We start from the raw sequence: 16,942 nt of genomic DNA on the forward strand, positions 1-16,942 counted from the left end.
GTTAAAATAGTATATTTATATTTTTATTATTTTAAAAATTATTACCAATAATAAAGGAATATCAATAGCAACGAGAGGGTTCCTAATAACAAATTTCTTTTTAGTTATCACATTTAGTGTCTTTTTTTTAATATTCTAAATATCCCTAGTCGCATAATCATATGCCTCTATCGAAAAACATTTAAAATATTAAAAAAATAAATATCATATAAAAAAATTAAAATAGAAGGCATCAACCAAAAAAAACCCTAAAAATGACTTTCAAGGAAATCACCCTTAAGAAAACCCATCCAATTAAACCGAATCAGACAGTGAAATAACAAGTAAAAGAATTAAGTTCAGAAATATATAATTTCTGATAAAATTTATCTTTATTAATATAATAAGTATATAAATTAACATAACACGTAATATAATGCCCTAAAATATATAAACTAATATTGATTTGATGCAGTATGTTTCTTTTAATGTTAACTGATTTGGTTTACTTCAAACATTTTTGTAAACCAAACATTTTATATTGTTCACAAGAATCTTCGACACAGCCCAAAATCACAATACATCGGATGTCCTATGTGAAACAACAAAATTTATGGGAAAAAACAATTTTACTTTATGGGCTACGGGATGGCACATTTAGTTGGTTAATGACCTAAATTCCAGAAGCCTTGAGCTTCTTCTTGTAATCCTGGAATGTCCCCGAGAAAGGTGCCACCCTGCCCTCCGCAACCACCCACAGCTCGCCCACACTCCCAGATATCAAATGTTCATCATGACTCACCTGCACAAAACACGTCATCTACTATTGAACTAACTATTTAGAAGGTTGTGGCAAGATATTATACCATTAGAACCCCTCCTTGGAAGATCACAAGACCCTGGATGAGTGCTTCAACCGCATCCAAGTCCTGGAAAACATCAATTACATGTCACAGCAATGACCAATTCCTTGTAATGTAAGCTTGCAACACATCAATCAAGGATGGAATCAAACATGTGCCACAGTTTAATCTTCGGCCTAATGGAATAGTACGTTTTCCATGAATTGATACAAGATAAAGGTGGTGGTTACAAAAAAGCACAATGTTTCAGGACCATAGGTAAGAAAGATGGAGAGTCAGAATGTTCACAGCACCAAGAGGTAGGGAAGGTTTTGCAATACAAAAATATATATAGGTCAGATTATTCAGGAATATACTAAAGTTAATATTTTTAAACATCTAGTATTTATTTAATCCGGTGGTCCTGATGTTCTGCATTTGTCATAAATGAAATACTAAATACTAAATGTATAACATGAAGGAAGGTATGAAACTACTACTCTTTACTCTGATCTACTTACTAGATGGTTGGATGGCTCATCAAGCAGAACTATATGTGGCTTCTTGAAAGTGATCTTTGCAAATGCCACCCTGCTCTTCTGACCACCTGAATAAAAGGGGAAGAATTTGGAGCTCAAAACTGTGGACAATATAGTTAAATAAGCCTGAATTTGAGTAGATTCAGTAAGTTCTTAGAAATCCAGAAACACAATAGGCATGAACACAGTAAAAAATCATAAAGCAGCATATTTTAAGACAACTGACCAACAATTTGCCAAGTTTCATCAATAGACAAAACCAGTTTAACAGTTACCTGATAGTGTGTACATTGGCTGAAGTGCAAGATTGCCAGTCACGCCAAACGAACCCAAATGAGCCCTAAGTTTCTGTTCAGGTACTCCCTGCAATGTATGAAAATACCAATTACAAATATGGCAATACACCAATTGAAGGCAGTGAATGTTCACATCTATAGTGTAATCAATAGTTTGTCTACTAATCGTTCCAAGACTCTGGGTTTTAAATACCTATCAGAGAGTTTCCAAGTCAATAATCAGCATCAAGTTGAATTGTGCTTCAGAAAGCGCCCAAAAAACCACAGTTTTGCACAATCTAAAACAAACTTAAACACTCAATATCAAGTACCTCTTATGCATTGAGAGGTAAATGGACTTGTCACTCAATTTGCCCATCAAACCAGCGAAAATAGCTTTGACATTACTTCAATTGGATAGTCATACATCTGTAGATCACAGATGTTCCAGTTTGTCACTCAATTGTCCAACTATTTTTAACCACCAACTAGAAGCTCTTTGCTGTTCCACTAACCATTCCCTCTAGTTAAAACTATAACAATGTACAGTTGTATATCCATTTTAACAAAGATCTATAAAATCCAAAAGGCCAGCATCATGATATCATCATGCAATCTGACTTAACATGTAAAACACAGAAAACATAGCTTCAGCAATCAAAAAAGCATTTAAAGCTAAGAACTATATAAGCTTTCTTAAGTCTAATGGTCGAAGTTTTTCGCACAAATCTAGAGAAAAAATAAGTTGTTTCACAAGTTGATGCAATACTATGTAACTCTAATATTCTTAAGATACTTATGACACTTTTCATGAAACACTAAAGGTTCCTTAAGAAATCCAAAATCCCAAGTAAGATACCCATGGCACCTGATGGTATCTAGTAGAGGAACTAAAACAAAAGATTCCATTTCATCAAGATCATTTTGCAGTCCTTGTGTCTGGGTCCATTTCAAGGTTGGTTGTTGGTCAGTATGTTTTTTTATATGAAGCAACAAGCCAAGACAAATTACGAGTAGTCCTTACCGGATAGCATCGCATCATGTAGAGTAAGGGATTTGAAGATAAGTCAAGCCCATCTACGTGGTGCTGACTAAATACAGCCATGCGAACCTGTGGAAACAAATTTAAATTGTCAAAGCAATGGTCCAAGAACATCATAATTTGCACAAATAGAGATAGATATTCAATTGCTCACATATAATACAATCCTAATGCAAATTAGAGACGAGTCAACCTCAATATCAGGTTGCCAACTGAAGCACAAAGAAATAAACAGCTCAAGGGCTCACACCCACAGAAAGAAATGCATATTGATTGCTATGTTTTGCATGCCTCTCCTCAGCATGGAAGCCACCCAATCATCAGAAAGCAAGGGAGAGTAAGAAGAAATTGAATAATGCAATAAGAAGCCATGTTGTACAAATTTCTGTTTTTATATATGGCAAAACCCTATAGCAACCACGTTGAAACCCCTAATAGCAAAACCCTTGATTACACTCAAATTAACGTATAAAAAGTGTGTACTGATATCTGCACACTGGCATTTGCCACGGAAACCTACCTTTTGCATCGTGTTATTCAGATAGCCATGGAAACCTACCCTTACCATCATACAATTCAGGTCTTCTTAATTACCGACCCTACACCCTAGGTTAAAATTTTGTTCAAGCACATTTAATTTTGCCACTGTCCCATAGCTTATCTCCACCATCACTCTAGTTTGGGACCACAAGGTGGCAAGCCGCAGCAGATTATAAAAAAAGAACAGAAATTTCTACCAAGCAGAAACATAACCACAAATCAAAGTTATTTTTTAACACTAACTTACCTTTATACTTACAAATTCTGATTAACATATTTTATGTAGGAACTTTAAAATGATGATGCAAAATGATGCTAAGTTTTGCATTGGCACACCAAAAAAAAACATATGCCCTATTCCAGACCATCAGTAACTGAAGGGTTGATAAGCCAAATAATAAATAAAGACAAACTATGGAAAAAAAACAAATCTATAGCCAGCTAGTTTCACAAGCTTTTGTCAAAGCAGGACATAAGCATCAGTTGTACATTGTAAGAGTCTTCATGACCCACGATAGCATGGTTAGAATTAAGCAACCTCGTCTATTATTTAAATTTTAATAAACCATATGATGTTCTCAATAATATTCCACTCAGATCCTATAGTCATACTGGCAAGTCACATGGCACATCTGCCTCTTTATTCCTCCCATTACCAATCTGTCACACACAAAAAAAATATATCACAATTTTGAACATCCTTTTCTATTCCTCAATTAATAAATTGCATGCAAAGAGAGTACAACCATCAAATTGTCTCCCATTACCCAGAATTCCTAGAAACCTTCCCACCTTATTCCTTTCCCCGTCACTGTTTTATTTTGGACTCTCTCTCTCTTCCTTTTTTATCTGAGACACATTTTCTCTACCAAGCTTTTGTTGATCTCGTGTTCTTACTGTCATTTCCTTTGTCAAAGGGTGTCCACACTGTCATTTCCTTTGTCAAAGGGTCAAGAGGTGTCCTGACCAAAGTGCACAAAAGACGACATTAATTGAGGGCAAAGCAAATATCTTATACACACCATCACAACTCTAGTGACCTCCAAAAAGCCCAACACATTTCTATTCATCCAGCTGCAACAAAGAGGACATGGCTACTCAATGTATATGTGGATTGTGTAACACCAGATCAACAAAGCCAGGGAAGAACCGAGATTTTCCACTATTTTTCATTTATATTTTGTTATAGAAACCTGAAGGTTCAAAACAAACCAGAAAATTTGGTCAAACTCAATTGCAGTATCTGCTTTTTGTCCATTTTGCCTTCTCTTAATGTAGTGAAAACAAATGTATTTGATTGTACAAAAGTTTGTCCATAAATAAGCCAGATCAAAGGTGGTGCAGTTTTTCTTTATCTATCATTTTTCCCTCCCCTTCCCTTGGTTGTTTTTTTTTCTTCTTACAACCACAATTCAGCACAACAATACATCATGGAAATTAAATACTTGGTAAGGCAGAAGCACTTAAAATCAAGAAATTTCCTATATCAAATGCTCAATCCACATCAATCAAATGCACTTTGCATATGTATCCAGGGAAGAAAACCATAGTAGGAATATGTTTAGTTCAGATTCCCACCAGAGCTCCACTATGATCCCGCAAAAATAAATTAAAAAGAGAGCTCCACCTGGAAAGACAATATAATCAAGGGATTGAATAGCACAGTACCTTTGCAGAACGAAACATTGTTCCGGAAGTTGGTTGAAGTTCTCCGGATATTAATTTGAGTATGGTTGACTTGCCAATACCATTTGGACCAACCACTGAATTCAATTAAGATATCTTGTTAGGGGAAAAGAAAATAAACTGACAGGAAGTAATAGAAAAAATTCCAACAATAAACAAAATTTCTATTTTATAAATACAAGACATATTGACTAGAAGTAATATGAACCAAACTACCAAGAAGCAAAGTAAAATGGCATTGACAGGCTAACTTATCTAGATAAATCCTTCATTGTTTGGGTGCCACATCAAATTGGTTCTTGTTTTAAGTGGTCCTGGTACTATTAGTACCATAGCAATCAAATCCTTCAGTCACTTGTGAAGTCACAAGTAACTTTGTATTTTTTCTGACTTGGAATTAACCATCCAAATAGTGTACAGTCAGCAATAGATCAATGGAAAAATTAAAATCAAACATTGAAGATTTTGGAATTAAGATCATAAACTTAGGTTTTCAGATTAGTTTAAGCATTAAACTAGTGATTGATATCACATGGATGCCATGTGCATTTTTTAAGCGATGTTGGCAAAAAATTAAGCTCATTGTGAATATAACTCATCTTTCCATCAGTAACATTGTCAATAAAAAAATGAAGGATATGATTTCTATGGATCAATAGTTCAAGTATCCCTTTTCACAGAAAAAATATAATCTAAGAACTAATTCAGAACAACATCCAAAGTTGAAGAACTGTCATGATAATTTAGACCATGACACCATATGAAAATAATATTCATATAAAATAAGACAATGAGATTTATTATAGCTTTGACAAGAAAATGACCATCAACAAACAGCTACAAAGCTGTCATTTTCACCTCCCTGAGACCTAATGCAAGTTCACATCATACAAATAGTCATGATAAACTATACCTTCACAATAATAGAGAAACATACCAACAACAGAGAAGTAATAATTTTATTAAAGAGATCTAAGTATATATTTTGGCTGCACATCAGAATCATAATGAGTAAGTTCTTACTTGCTATGCGGCTGTCAAGATCAATTCCAAAATTCAAATTCTTAAACAAAAGAGGCCCTCCTGGATAACCAAATGATACATCACTGCAACCACATACAAGATTGTAAACTTCTCGATAAAACTCAGATCATAAAGTTGGAAAAACATAGTTCAAAGTTTTGGTAATAAAAAAAACCAATGTAGAAAGCAAACACTGATAAAACAATTATATTTTATAAAAAAATCATAACTACTAATAGAACAGAAACAAATGATAAGAACAAAAATGTCATATACCTTAAACCAAGATTTCAAATCTCGAGCATTCTAGTGCCATTCTAGTTGGCACGGACGAGTATTTACAAGTCCAACCAAGTGCTAGTATGGTAACATATAGCTCAATATCAGTATAATATGACTCATTATCAGGGATTGTTGTACCCAGTGATTTAAAAAGTGCTAGGCGCCAAAAGGCGCCAAGGTCCACAAACGCCCGAGGCGCTAGGCGCTTGCCCAGGCGCTCGCCCGAGCGAAGCGAGGCGCTAAAATATAAAAATATATAATATAATTAATAATTTTAAATAAATAAAAATTAATAACATTAAAATCAAAATAATATATTATTAATCTATTAACAGAAAATTAATCATTTCAAAATTCAAATAAACTTAATATTAAGAGTATATTGAGCCTAATGGAGAAACGAGGAAGCAGCGGCGAGCGGCGGCAGCAGCAACGGGGAGCGGCGGCAGCAGCAACGGCGAGTGGCGGCAGCAGCAGCAGCGGCGAGCGGCGAGCGGCGACAGTGGCAGCAGCGGGAAAGGGAAAGGGAGCGGAAGGCGCGAGCAGCGGGAGGCCTTGAGGGAGGCGCGAGCAGCGGGAAGGCTCGCGGGAGGGCTCGCAGGAGGCGAGAGGGCTCGCGGGAGGCGCAAGCAGCGGGAGGGCTCGAGGGAGGCGCGAACAGCGGGAAGGCTCGCGGGAGGGCTCGCAGGAGACGCGAGCAGCGGGAGGGCTCGCGGGAGGCGCGAGCAGCGGGAGAGCTCGCAGGAGGCGCGAGCAGCGAGAGGGCTCGCGGGAGGCGCGAGCAGCGGCAGCGAGCGACGAGATCGCGATCGGGATCGGGATCGAGAGCGGCAGCGGCAGCAGGTTAGTGTTGGGTTAGGGTTAGAGTTAGGGTTGGGGTTATATTGGTTTAGTTGGTTCGATTGAACCAACTAACAACCGAACCAGGGTCGAACCAGACCTAAAATTCTGGTTCGGTCGCCTTGGTTTACCGAGGCGCTCGCCCGAAGCGCCCAGCGCCTGGGCTCGGGCGAGCGCCTAGGCGGTGCCTGTTTGAAGCGCGCCGCCTGGGACATTAGCGAGGCGCTCGGGCCTCGCCTCGCCTCGCCCGAGCGCCTAGGCGAGCGCCCGAGCGCCTTTTGCAATCACTGGTTGTACCGCCCGAAATAGTATGGTTTTAGAGGTATGTACCGGTCCGGGTGTGGACCAATAAGCAAACCACCCCGTTTCGGGCAGTCTGCATTAAAATAATAAAAAAAACAAAAAGTGGTAACCCCAATCCATTTCAATGTTAAAAAATAAATAAATTAGGGCTCTTCTCGCATACGAAGCTGTGACATTGCCTCTTCGCCGCTTTACCGCTGCAGCGACGCTACCTCTTTGCTGATTCACCATGGCGATGCTGCAACGATGCTGTCTCTTCGCCACTGCGATGCTGTAGCGACGCTACCTCTTCACCGCTGCAATGCTGCAGCGACACCGCCACTTCGTCGCGGTAATGCTACTGCTTCCCTTCAATGCTGCCGCTGCTACCGCTGCTTCCCAGGTATCGCTGCACTTCTTCTCCTCCTTTTCTTTCTTCTTCTTCTTCCTTCTTCCTTTCTCCTTCTTCCTCTTCTATTCCTCTACTGGACTTTCCTCTTCGACCTCTTTTTCTTCCTCGTCGAAACATCAGTATGCACCGACATACCATATGTCGATATACCAGTACGGAGTGGCATGTGTTGTGCCGCTGACCAGCTGGCACACCAGCTAGGACCGGTAAGTCAAACCTTGCTCATTATTATAAAATTATTTTACTAAATAATTGATATAGCTCAAATCCAAGTGTTACGGGTTGGTATATCGATATCCTCTCAGCCTGGCGCGTTACCAAAACCACTATTGGACTGAGATTTAAATTCTTATGTCAAAACATTTTTTCTATTACTTCACCTACCCCTACACTAATAAAGTAGTAGTTTCTCCCATTTGTCAAATTTTGACAAAGAAACTGTTTTACATGGTAATCCTAGACAATAAGATGAGGAGGAATAGCAGGCTCAGAGCAAACTAAAAACAGTAAATAGGGGCCATATTACAAAAGGGTTAGCTAAATTATAAAAGAAACACACTAATTGGGTACCTAGACTAACTGATTTTTCGCATAATACCGTTAAGCATATGAAAGCCAAAGACTTCAACAGAAGACATTATTACTTCATAATGGAAATGTATAGATTATAAGTGTTACTCCCTCCATGCATAAAGAAGATGATAATCATCGTTCATATACAAAATAATACCTGAAACTTATGATTGGAGGCCCTGGTCTATCATCGGGAGTTGGGAAATCAAATTTGTAGCTGAAAAAGAATAGAAAATTTCAGCTTAAGTAATATATAAGTAACTTGAATAAGCAAAAAAGATTATGTCAGTGTGCAAATAAATCATCTTTATTATGAAAAGAGGCAATACTCTGGATCATTAATAACTGCATCTACAGTACCCATTCGGTCAAGTGCCTGGATAATTTACAATTTCAATCATCAGTAATAGCATTGCAGAGGTAGCAAATGACTAAAAATTAAAAAACACTTCATACTAGGATGAACAAAATCCACATATTAGATGACAAAGGCAATTGAAACAGCATTTGAGGATCGCAATCATCTTCTAACACACGTCTGACAGAAGTTACAATAATTTTAGACTTAAAGTTATCAAAGTTTTGATATCCTAATGGAATGTGTCGATAAGCACCTTGATTCTTGACTGAACAAGAGATGCCCGCTTGGCATTGTACCGGAACTTATCAATAAAAGCCTGCATAAAGAAAGATAAATTTATATTATGAATCATTTGCAAGAAAAAAAATTATAACAATTATCAATGTTTAATTTCAAAATAGTCTGATTTACAGAGAAAAAAAAAATCATACTGTTCTATGAAAAAAAAAATCATGCAATAGGTTCATACATAAAAGAATATATTAGTTCAAAATGTATGCAGCTTGGGATCATCTTTTTTAGTCTGCTTTAATTCATATGAAAGCTATATTGACAAAAACAACTATAAAAAAAAGGCTATTAAACAGAATATGGTATTTTCAATTAATAATGATCCAGATGCATCTTATACACAAGTCAAGCATTTCTTTGCCATAATTTTAGAGTTATTCACATCTTGATAACTGCAAAACAATACAAAAATTTTCTTTTGCTATCATGAGGCAAGATTTGATTTTACTGCTGAATCATTTCAAAAAAGGCTGAAAATAATGCAGCTAAAATTCATCCCCAAAATAGTTCCTGGTCTAACATCATAACAATTTTCGGTGTTTTCATATCGTTTCTTCCAAGCCATCACAAACGACAAATGGCTAACACAAGGAAACCCACATATCAGACAGTTGTTTCGTGTAGCCTGAAAGGTTGTTATTAGAACACCAAACTCTAATAACTTAAATAGTAAATCATGAATAAGTCTCTAGAGGATCTGCACTGCCATAGAAATAACAATTTGCATGGAAAAAGGCACACCTGCATGTGTGCTCTAGCCTTCTCACTTGATTCGAAGGCCTTTTGTTGGTTTTGGAGCTGCTCAGCTTTTGTCCTCTCAAACGTATCATAGTCCCCTTTGTAAGCAGTAAGCTTTTTTCCATGTAAGTGTAAAATATCTGTAACTACCTGCAATATGTTAACTTGGTCATTACGGGATAAGAATATGATTTCCCCTCTTCATACAAGATTTTGCAGAACACAAACAACTTTATGGAACTTTTTTTTTTTTTGAGAACGTGAATAGATAGCTACCGTATTCAAAAACTCTCTTGCATGAGAAACTACAATAAACGTCTTTGGCCACTTCACTAGGTAGGATTCCAACCACAATACAGCATGAAGATCAAGATGATTCTGCAGAGTCACATCTTCATTAAATTCAACCATGAAGAATAAAGAAAAGGTATACAACCATAATAAATTACCGTAGGTTCATCAAGCAATAGAAGATCAGGCTCAATAAATAGTGCACGTGCTAGAGCTATACGCATACGCCATCCACCAGAAAATGCTTTTGTAGGCCTTTTCTGCATCTCGGGAGTGAAACTAAGACCCTGAAAACATTCATGAACATGCAATCATATGCAGCTGTCATTAATATGAACAATTAGAAGAAAGCTGTGGATAATCAAACAAAATAATAAATAGACTTAAATACTTAATCCTTCTTTCTTTTCAAAGATTGGCTATGGATATAGTAAGTAGCACATGTAGCAGCAGTTATGGAAAATTTCATGGATGTCAACATAAATTCATAACCATATTAACATTTTGCAGTGCGTGAAGCATATCCCTGTGACATTTTTTTTAGAATAGAAGGATCATATTGGCCACAACCAGCATGTTAATGGGGTTTCTCTCATGCAAGTAGAAGTTTTTTAAGAGGCTAATGGATCAAGAGCCATGAAAGATCACTTGGTCCCCAAATTTCTAAATAGGTGTTTCTTTCTTTTTGGCAGAAGAAACCAGGCAGCTGAGAGTGGACTAGGTGGGGTCCAGTTGCACCAAGTGCCAGGGACCGGGCCCAAGCATCACATTAGAGGAGAAAATGTTGCTACCAATTGGCTAACCAATGGGACAGGTTTTTCTTTTAAATAATGGATTGTATTAATTCAACTCCAAAAACTCAAATATACAAGGAAAATCAGTCTACAAATTCCTGTATCTTATTCCTTGATTATATCTTCCTACTCAAGAAAGGTTACAGGATCCAGCAACTTGTTATCTGAGTAATGCAGGTTATAGCAACTTATAATCTAACAAAGGATCCTTCTTGGCATTAAAACAAAAACTGCTTCCAATAAACCTAAGAAATAACGTCGTTTCATCACAAAACAGATGTAGCAGAAATAAATTTTAGTTCAATATAAAAAAGAAAACTTGTTTAGTAACCAATAATTGGATAGGTTTTAGGACTGACCGCCAGAATTGATGAGCCACGTGACTCTGCAGAATCTGCATCAATGAACTCAAGCCTTTTGTATACCTCCTCAAGCCTCTTTGAAATTGCATCTTTATTCATCCCGCCATTAACTTTACCATTACTCTTTCCTGTTTCTTCCTCATATTCTAGTTCTCTCTTCAGGGAATAGTAATTATACCAAATTAGTAATAGAGTAAGAAATCAGCAAAAAAACTGAAAATACAGTTGAAAAGCAGAGAAAGCGAATAGAACAGCAATAACCTGCTGAGAAAGTAAATGAGCTTCTTCTTCCAAGAGCCTCATCCTCTCAACATCGGAGTTTAGGACACATTGCAGAGCTGTTGTATCATCTCCAGCAACTTCTTGTTCCACATGTAATATTTGACAGTTTTTAGGAATACCATCAATAGCATGCATGGCCATATGTCTCAGAAAAGATGTTTTCCCAGTACCATTTCTCCCAACAAGACCTGATTCAGGAAAAGCATGAAAAAAATAATCATGTGAAACAATTAATCTCAATCATATGATCCTTACATACACATGATATCACAAAAGCAAAGGTAACCGAACATATATGACAAGTATGGAATTCCTTATCTTCAGAATAAATGTAATTCCTTATCTTCAGTTTAAAACTAACTAACAACAAAGTACAATTTCAACATTCAGTTTAAAATTAAATAACAAGTATGGAATTCTTTATCTTCAGAATAAATGTAACAGTCGTACCTGTACCTTAGGTATATTATTGGTCGCCTCATATAAATTTGGGAAATGCTGAACATATATGACAAAAAGATGGAAAAGGGGCCAGGCGATAATTGTGAGAAACTCTTCAACCCTGAAATTTTCCAATATTCTCAACCTCACTTACAGAATTTTGTTAAACTCAAATACACCAATCATCAGCAGCTCTACTGTTAAACTCAGTATATTAATGATCAGCAACTCTTTCCATTTAGACACAACAAGTACACCAAAATCATGTATCCAAAAATTTGATTAAGATCCCCTTTGAAATAAAAGTATACTTGCATGGCTACTTTAGATATGTAAATGTACACTTTTTCTCCATTTTATTTTGAAAATATTTGACAAATTATTAGTGCAACCTACAGTCACATTGTCTAATGCACAAAGAATCCTGTCAAAAGATGTCCCCATGTTGATAACATCAAGCAAGTTAGCTATCAGCCTGATACAAATTACTAAAGATAAGTAATCCCAAGTGTTCCACTCTTTTAACACTAGAACCAATGCTTCCCTTCCAAGATCCTTATGGCAATCCTCTTCACCAATCCCAATATTACAAACACAGTAATTCAACAAAACTAGAAGATCTACATTGTTGATCCTTACCTCTCAGGGGCAATCTCACTGAACAAGACAAAATATACAGAAAGAAGAACTAAAGGCAAGGTGAAAAAAGAAGAGAAGACAAGTGTCTGATATGATAATGTAACTCATAGAGATGGCAACGAAACCTTCAAGCAGTCTTTCTCTAGTCAAACATTCATAACACATACTGAGTACATCAATATATGTGAGCATACAAGACCTATAATATATTGTGTTTCTTTACATATTGCGCATGTCATAGCCGTGTTATATTATGTTGTCTTATTCTTTAATTCCTTTTCATCACAACACTAACCAGATAAATTTGACTTCCTGGAAAGAAAGAACACTAGCATAGGTCCTAGACATATCCAAGTATAAATCCAACATAATTGCAAACTAGTCATTATTCACTGAGATACAAGTCACATATTACTTTGGTTGAGACTTCAACTATGAACAGCAATGATGAGTTAATTAGGAAATAGGATTTTCATCTTTCCGTCAATATGCCAAGAATACATAAGAGACGTCGGTTCTTTTTTCACTAGCATTTGATGATACCAGCAACAGGTCACACTCAAATGAACCAACATTACAGCAACTTAGGTTTAATGCTGCAAGTTTTTTTAAAGAAAATGAATGTAATATTTCAGAGATGAATACAGGGAAGTTTTCATCCATAACAAAATGCAAAGATGAAAGTCAACATGGGTGATTCAACTTTCCTAAGAAAGTGGACTTGCCAATATAGGTACACCTGACCATATTTTGCTCACTGCACGATTATAGTTTAGACCAAAAGTTTAAACTTAAAAAATTAAATCTCATCATGATCAGGAACTAACCATAGTGCCTTCCAAATGTGAGGGTCACTGAAGCATCTTGAATGAGATCCCGACCACCGACTGAAACTGTAAAGTTCTCCATGTGGATGTCCCTGACAGCTGGACCATTATTGCTTCCATCATGATTTACAAGCACAACTGGCATCCCAGCTTTTACAGCCTCCATTTCAGCCAAATGCACTTGGTATTGAGCCTGAGGAACAACAAATTATTGATCAGCACAAGAAAAATTGACAATCTGAGTATTTAATCAAATAAACCTAACTAAATAAGTGCATGGTGAGTAGAAGCTGCCGGAATCCAGGTGGCAAAGTTGATAAACTAGCTTACTTTGATATATGATCAAGCTACTTCAGACATGGAATACAGAATCAAATGCTACAAGTAGCAAGACAAAATAATGATCAATGCAACTTTACTTATCCTAAGGATATCAAGACAAGCTAATTGAACTTTTACCTCTCTTTGTCGCTCCTCCTTCCTCTTTTTCCTTTCTAGCTTCGCTTTATCACGTTCAGATAGCATTGGACCATCAAGCACTTCCTGCTGTTTCTTTGGTGTTTCATCTGCATCCATCCCATCATTCATTCGCAAAGGTGTTGCTAAACTTCGAACAGCCAGTTTAGGTTTCACCAAACCATGTTTTCCAAATCTTTCTGAAAGCTTGCTGCAAACCTGTATTTTCAGAATGAACAATCAAAGACATGTCACCAAGGTAAAAGCAAAATTCATCATTCATACTCTTGAGAGTATAAGCTCTCAGTACAGAGTTTTATTATCAGAACCATCTCGTCCATAATAACTGAATAACTAGGGTTTTTCTTTTAGTGAAAGCATAAACAACAGTTTGCTTATGTCTATGGATAAAACTATGGATTTATGTTCTGGCAAAAACTCATAAATGAGGGATCGACAGTGTTAAGTTCAAAGTGCAGCCCAAGAAAAGAAACTAAATAGAATTCCTAGTTACTATTCTTGCTTATCCTTTTTATTCAGTTATACTAATATTGAGAAAAAAAATTCCCAATTGCATGACAGTATAAACGCGGAGATTAAAACCTAAAGTTGTCAGCAGAATCATTGAAATTCATGACTCAAATCTCATATTAAGTAATTCATACTTTCCATAAGACAGTTAGAACATTATCATCAAACATGACAAACCCTATATCTCAATCATTATTTCAAATCACAATAAAGTTATGGTGAAACTCATGTCCTTCACTTCTAAATCATGCTTCCGATTTCTTTGATTCTTTTGGCAATTATATTTTTTCAGTATTTTGGGTGAACTCCAAAAGTAGACTTACAGAGAAATCATGGATGTCAAACTTCAGTGTAAGATAAGACATTGTTAAAATGAAGATTAAATAAATAAACGCAAGTAATAGGCAGCTTTAGTCACTCTGTAAACTAATTGGAAGTTCTTTATCAACCTTAGAATTCCAGGATTGCAAACTTAAGCATAATGAAGAAGATGATAACTACAACTACTCTAGAAGTTCCCATAAAATACCCTTGTTCTGGTGAGATATAAATGGAACAACACGGAACGTTCGGATACTGTTAGAGACTTTATTAAATAATACCTTGGTCCATAAGGCCATGTCTAATGAGAACATTTTGCTCGTTGCTTTATCGAAAAGAAACCAAATTTACAGCCTTCTTTATAAGCAAGAGTTCAAGAACCTTTTGCACAAAAATGGTAATTCACAACCTTACAAGCATCTCCTTCCAAGTGGATGGTGGTCAAAAAAAGGCTTTATGTATCTATTTGGCTCAGTATTCCATGGACGAACCTAAACTAAAAATGGGTTGAACTTTAAGCCAAATCTAACTCTACTCCATCTCAATGTAATTATCAGAAACTTCAACTCAAATCTAAGATAATAGTTGTCAAATATGGGCCAATTAGCCATCTTCATGAGATGAAAATAGATATATATAATATATAGTGATATTCAAGATGTGTCACATTCTTATCTGACGAAAGACAGAAGGTCATCAAACCATCTTCTGCCAATATTCATCCAAAAGAGTAAGACCATGTTCATTCTGTTAACTTTGTGCCATTGACGATCCAGTAGCATGGATATTATGGGTTTTGCGATCATAAGCGACAGGGCAGAATAATCTGATCAAATCTACCACTAATAATCTGAATAACCACCAGAACTATCAAAGATTCCTTGCAATAAGACCCCATGAACCCGATACAATAAAGAAAATGGATCTCCGCAAAAACAAACCCAAATGTCCACACAATCTAAAGTAGCAGCAAATCACGATTCCTGTTTCTTTCAAAGAATTGGATGATGATCGATTTACGAACTCGGAAGCTATTCAAAATTCCGCCACAAATCTCTGTAGCGGGTTAGACGGAATTTCTTCAACGATAGCTGGCAGAGACTTACAGATCGGCACTCGGCATAGTCCTGTACGCATCCTGAGTCGACGAGGAGCTCGCCAACAGCATCAAAGGCGCCGTCACCGTCGGCCCCGAAGTCGAAGTCGTCGTCAGCGAGGACGTTGATGATGTAGTTGATTATGGGCGCGTCCACGTCCTCCACCCTCCGCCCCAGCACCTCGTGCACCACCCTGCTCGCCACTTCCGCCATCGCCACCTCTCGCTTCGCTTGGCTTCCTTTCCTCTATCGGCCCCAACCGAGGTTACACTATGAGGCGACCGTAACGGTGCCTCCATTACTCGTGGGTTTAAATAGGGCCCAAGAATGGCGGTCCGGAGCGCCTCGGGTCGAGCCCATGCACTTCACTTTCTTGCGTTGTATAGACCGAGCCCGAGACTGTGGATTGCATTATTGGGTAATGACAATGTAAGCATAAGAGTTACAACGGAAAGCGGTCCGACCCACTGTTACACCCGACCGCTACAGAAATCAATGGTCTATGTTTTTTCTTGAACTAAGACTCGACATGAATAAATTATAATAATATAATATTATAAATAAATAAAATAAATCTAATATACGAAGCTTCCGTCAATTCCCGTCTGACTCGAACTCTAACAGAGTAAAAAAGTATCGACTCGCCATCTTTAATTATATTAATTAATATATATCAATAGTTTTTAAATTTGATAAAAATTCATTATAGTACGAGTTAAACTTGGTTGATCGAGATAGATGAGTTGGTGCAGCATGATCTCTGGTTGAAATCGTCATTCCAACAAATACCCATGTATATATGAGATTTTTTATGATTTACATAAGCATTATATTTTTCTTGGAATTTTTAATGTAGTATATATGCCCCTTATAATGTTAAGATCTTCTTCTCAATAAATTCAAATTAGCTTATTTTAATCATAATTAATTTTAATTATTTTTATTGAGATATCTGAATTAATTAGTGTACTGTTGCATATAATAAAAAATATTTTAATTTAAAATTTTAAATTGATTTAAAAATATAATATATAAATTAAATTTATTTTTAAATATTTTATCTGATGACACCCCTAATTAATTTTTATCTGGAGACTTTTTTTTTCGTTGAATAGATGAAAATACCTCTCCACTAGCCATCCACCGCGAGTGGCGTCGACGACCGCCTCTGTCCATCGCCTCCGCCACCTACTACC

The 16,942-nt window shown here is 36.7% G+C and overlaps 1 protein-coding gene across 1 annotated transcript; it reads right to left on the reverse strand.

Moving 5' to 3' along the window:
• Positions 1-408: 408 nt before the first annotated feature.
• On the reverse strand, positions 409-16,034 carry LOC135629559 (ABC transporter F family member 3-like). The gene is made up of 18 exons (XM_065137094.1): positions 15,756-16,034; positions 13,801-14,016; positions 13,342-13,534; positions 11,414-11,622; positions 11,150-11,308; positions 10,155-10,283; positions 9,982-10,083; positions 9,709-9,855; positions 8,930-8,992; positions 8,645-8,691; positions 8,473-8,532; positions 5,927-6,009; positions 4,886-4,980; positions 2,660-2,746; positions 1,636-1,723; positions 1,343-1,428; positions 846-908; positions 409-781 (listed from the first exon to the last, which is right to left on the reverse strand). The coding sequence occupies exons 1-18, from the start codon at positions 15,957-15,959 to the stop codon at positions 653-655; spliced, it is 2,160 nt and encodes a 719-aa protein (XP_064993166.1). The 5' UTR covers positions 15,960-16,034; the 3' UTR covers positions 409-652.
• Positions 16,035-16,942: the final 908 nt, after the last annotated feature.

The sequence above is a fragment of the Musa acuminata genome, chromosome BXJ3-1 (assembly GCF_036884655.1).
Source record: "Musa acuminata AAA Group cultivar baxijiao chromosome BXJ3-1, Cavendish_Baxijiao_AAA, whole genome shotgun sequence".
NCBI classification, from domain to species: Eukaryota; Viridiplantae; Streptophyta; class Magnoliopsida; order Zingiberales; family Musaceae; genus Musa; species Musa acuminata.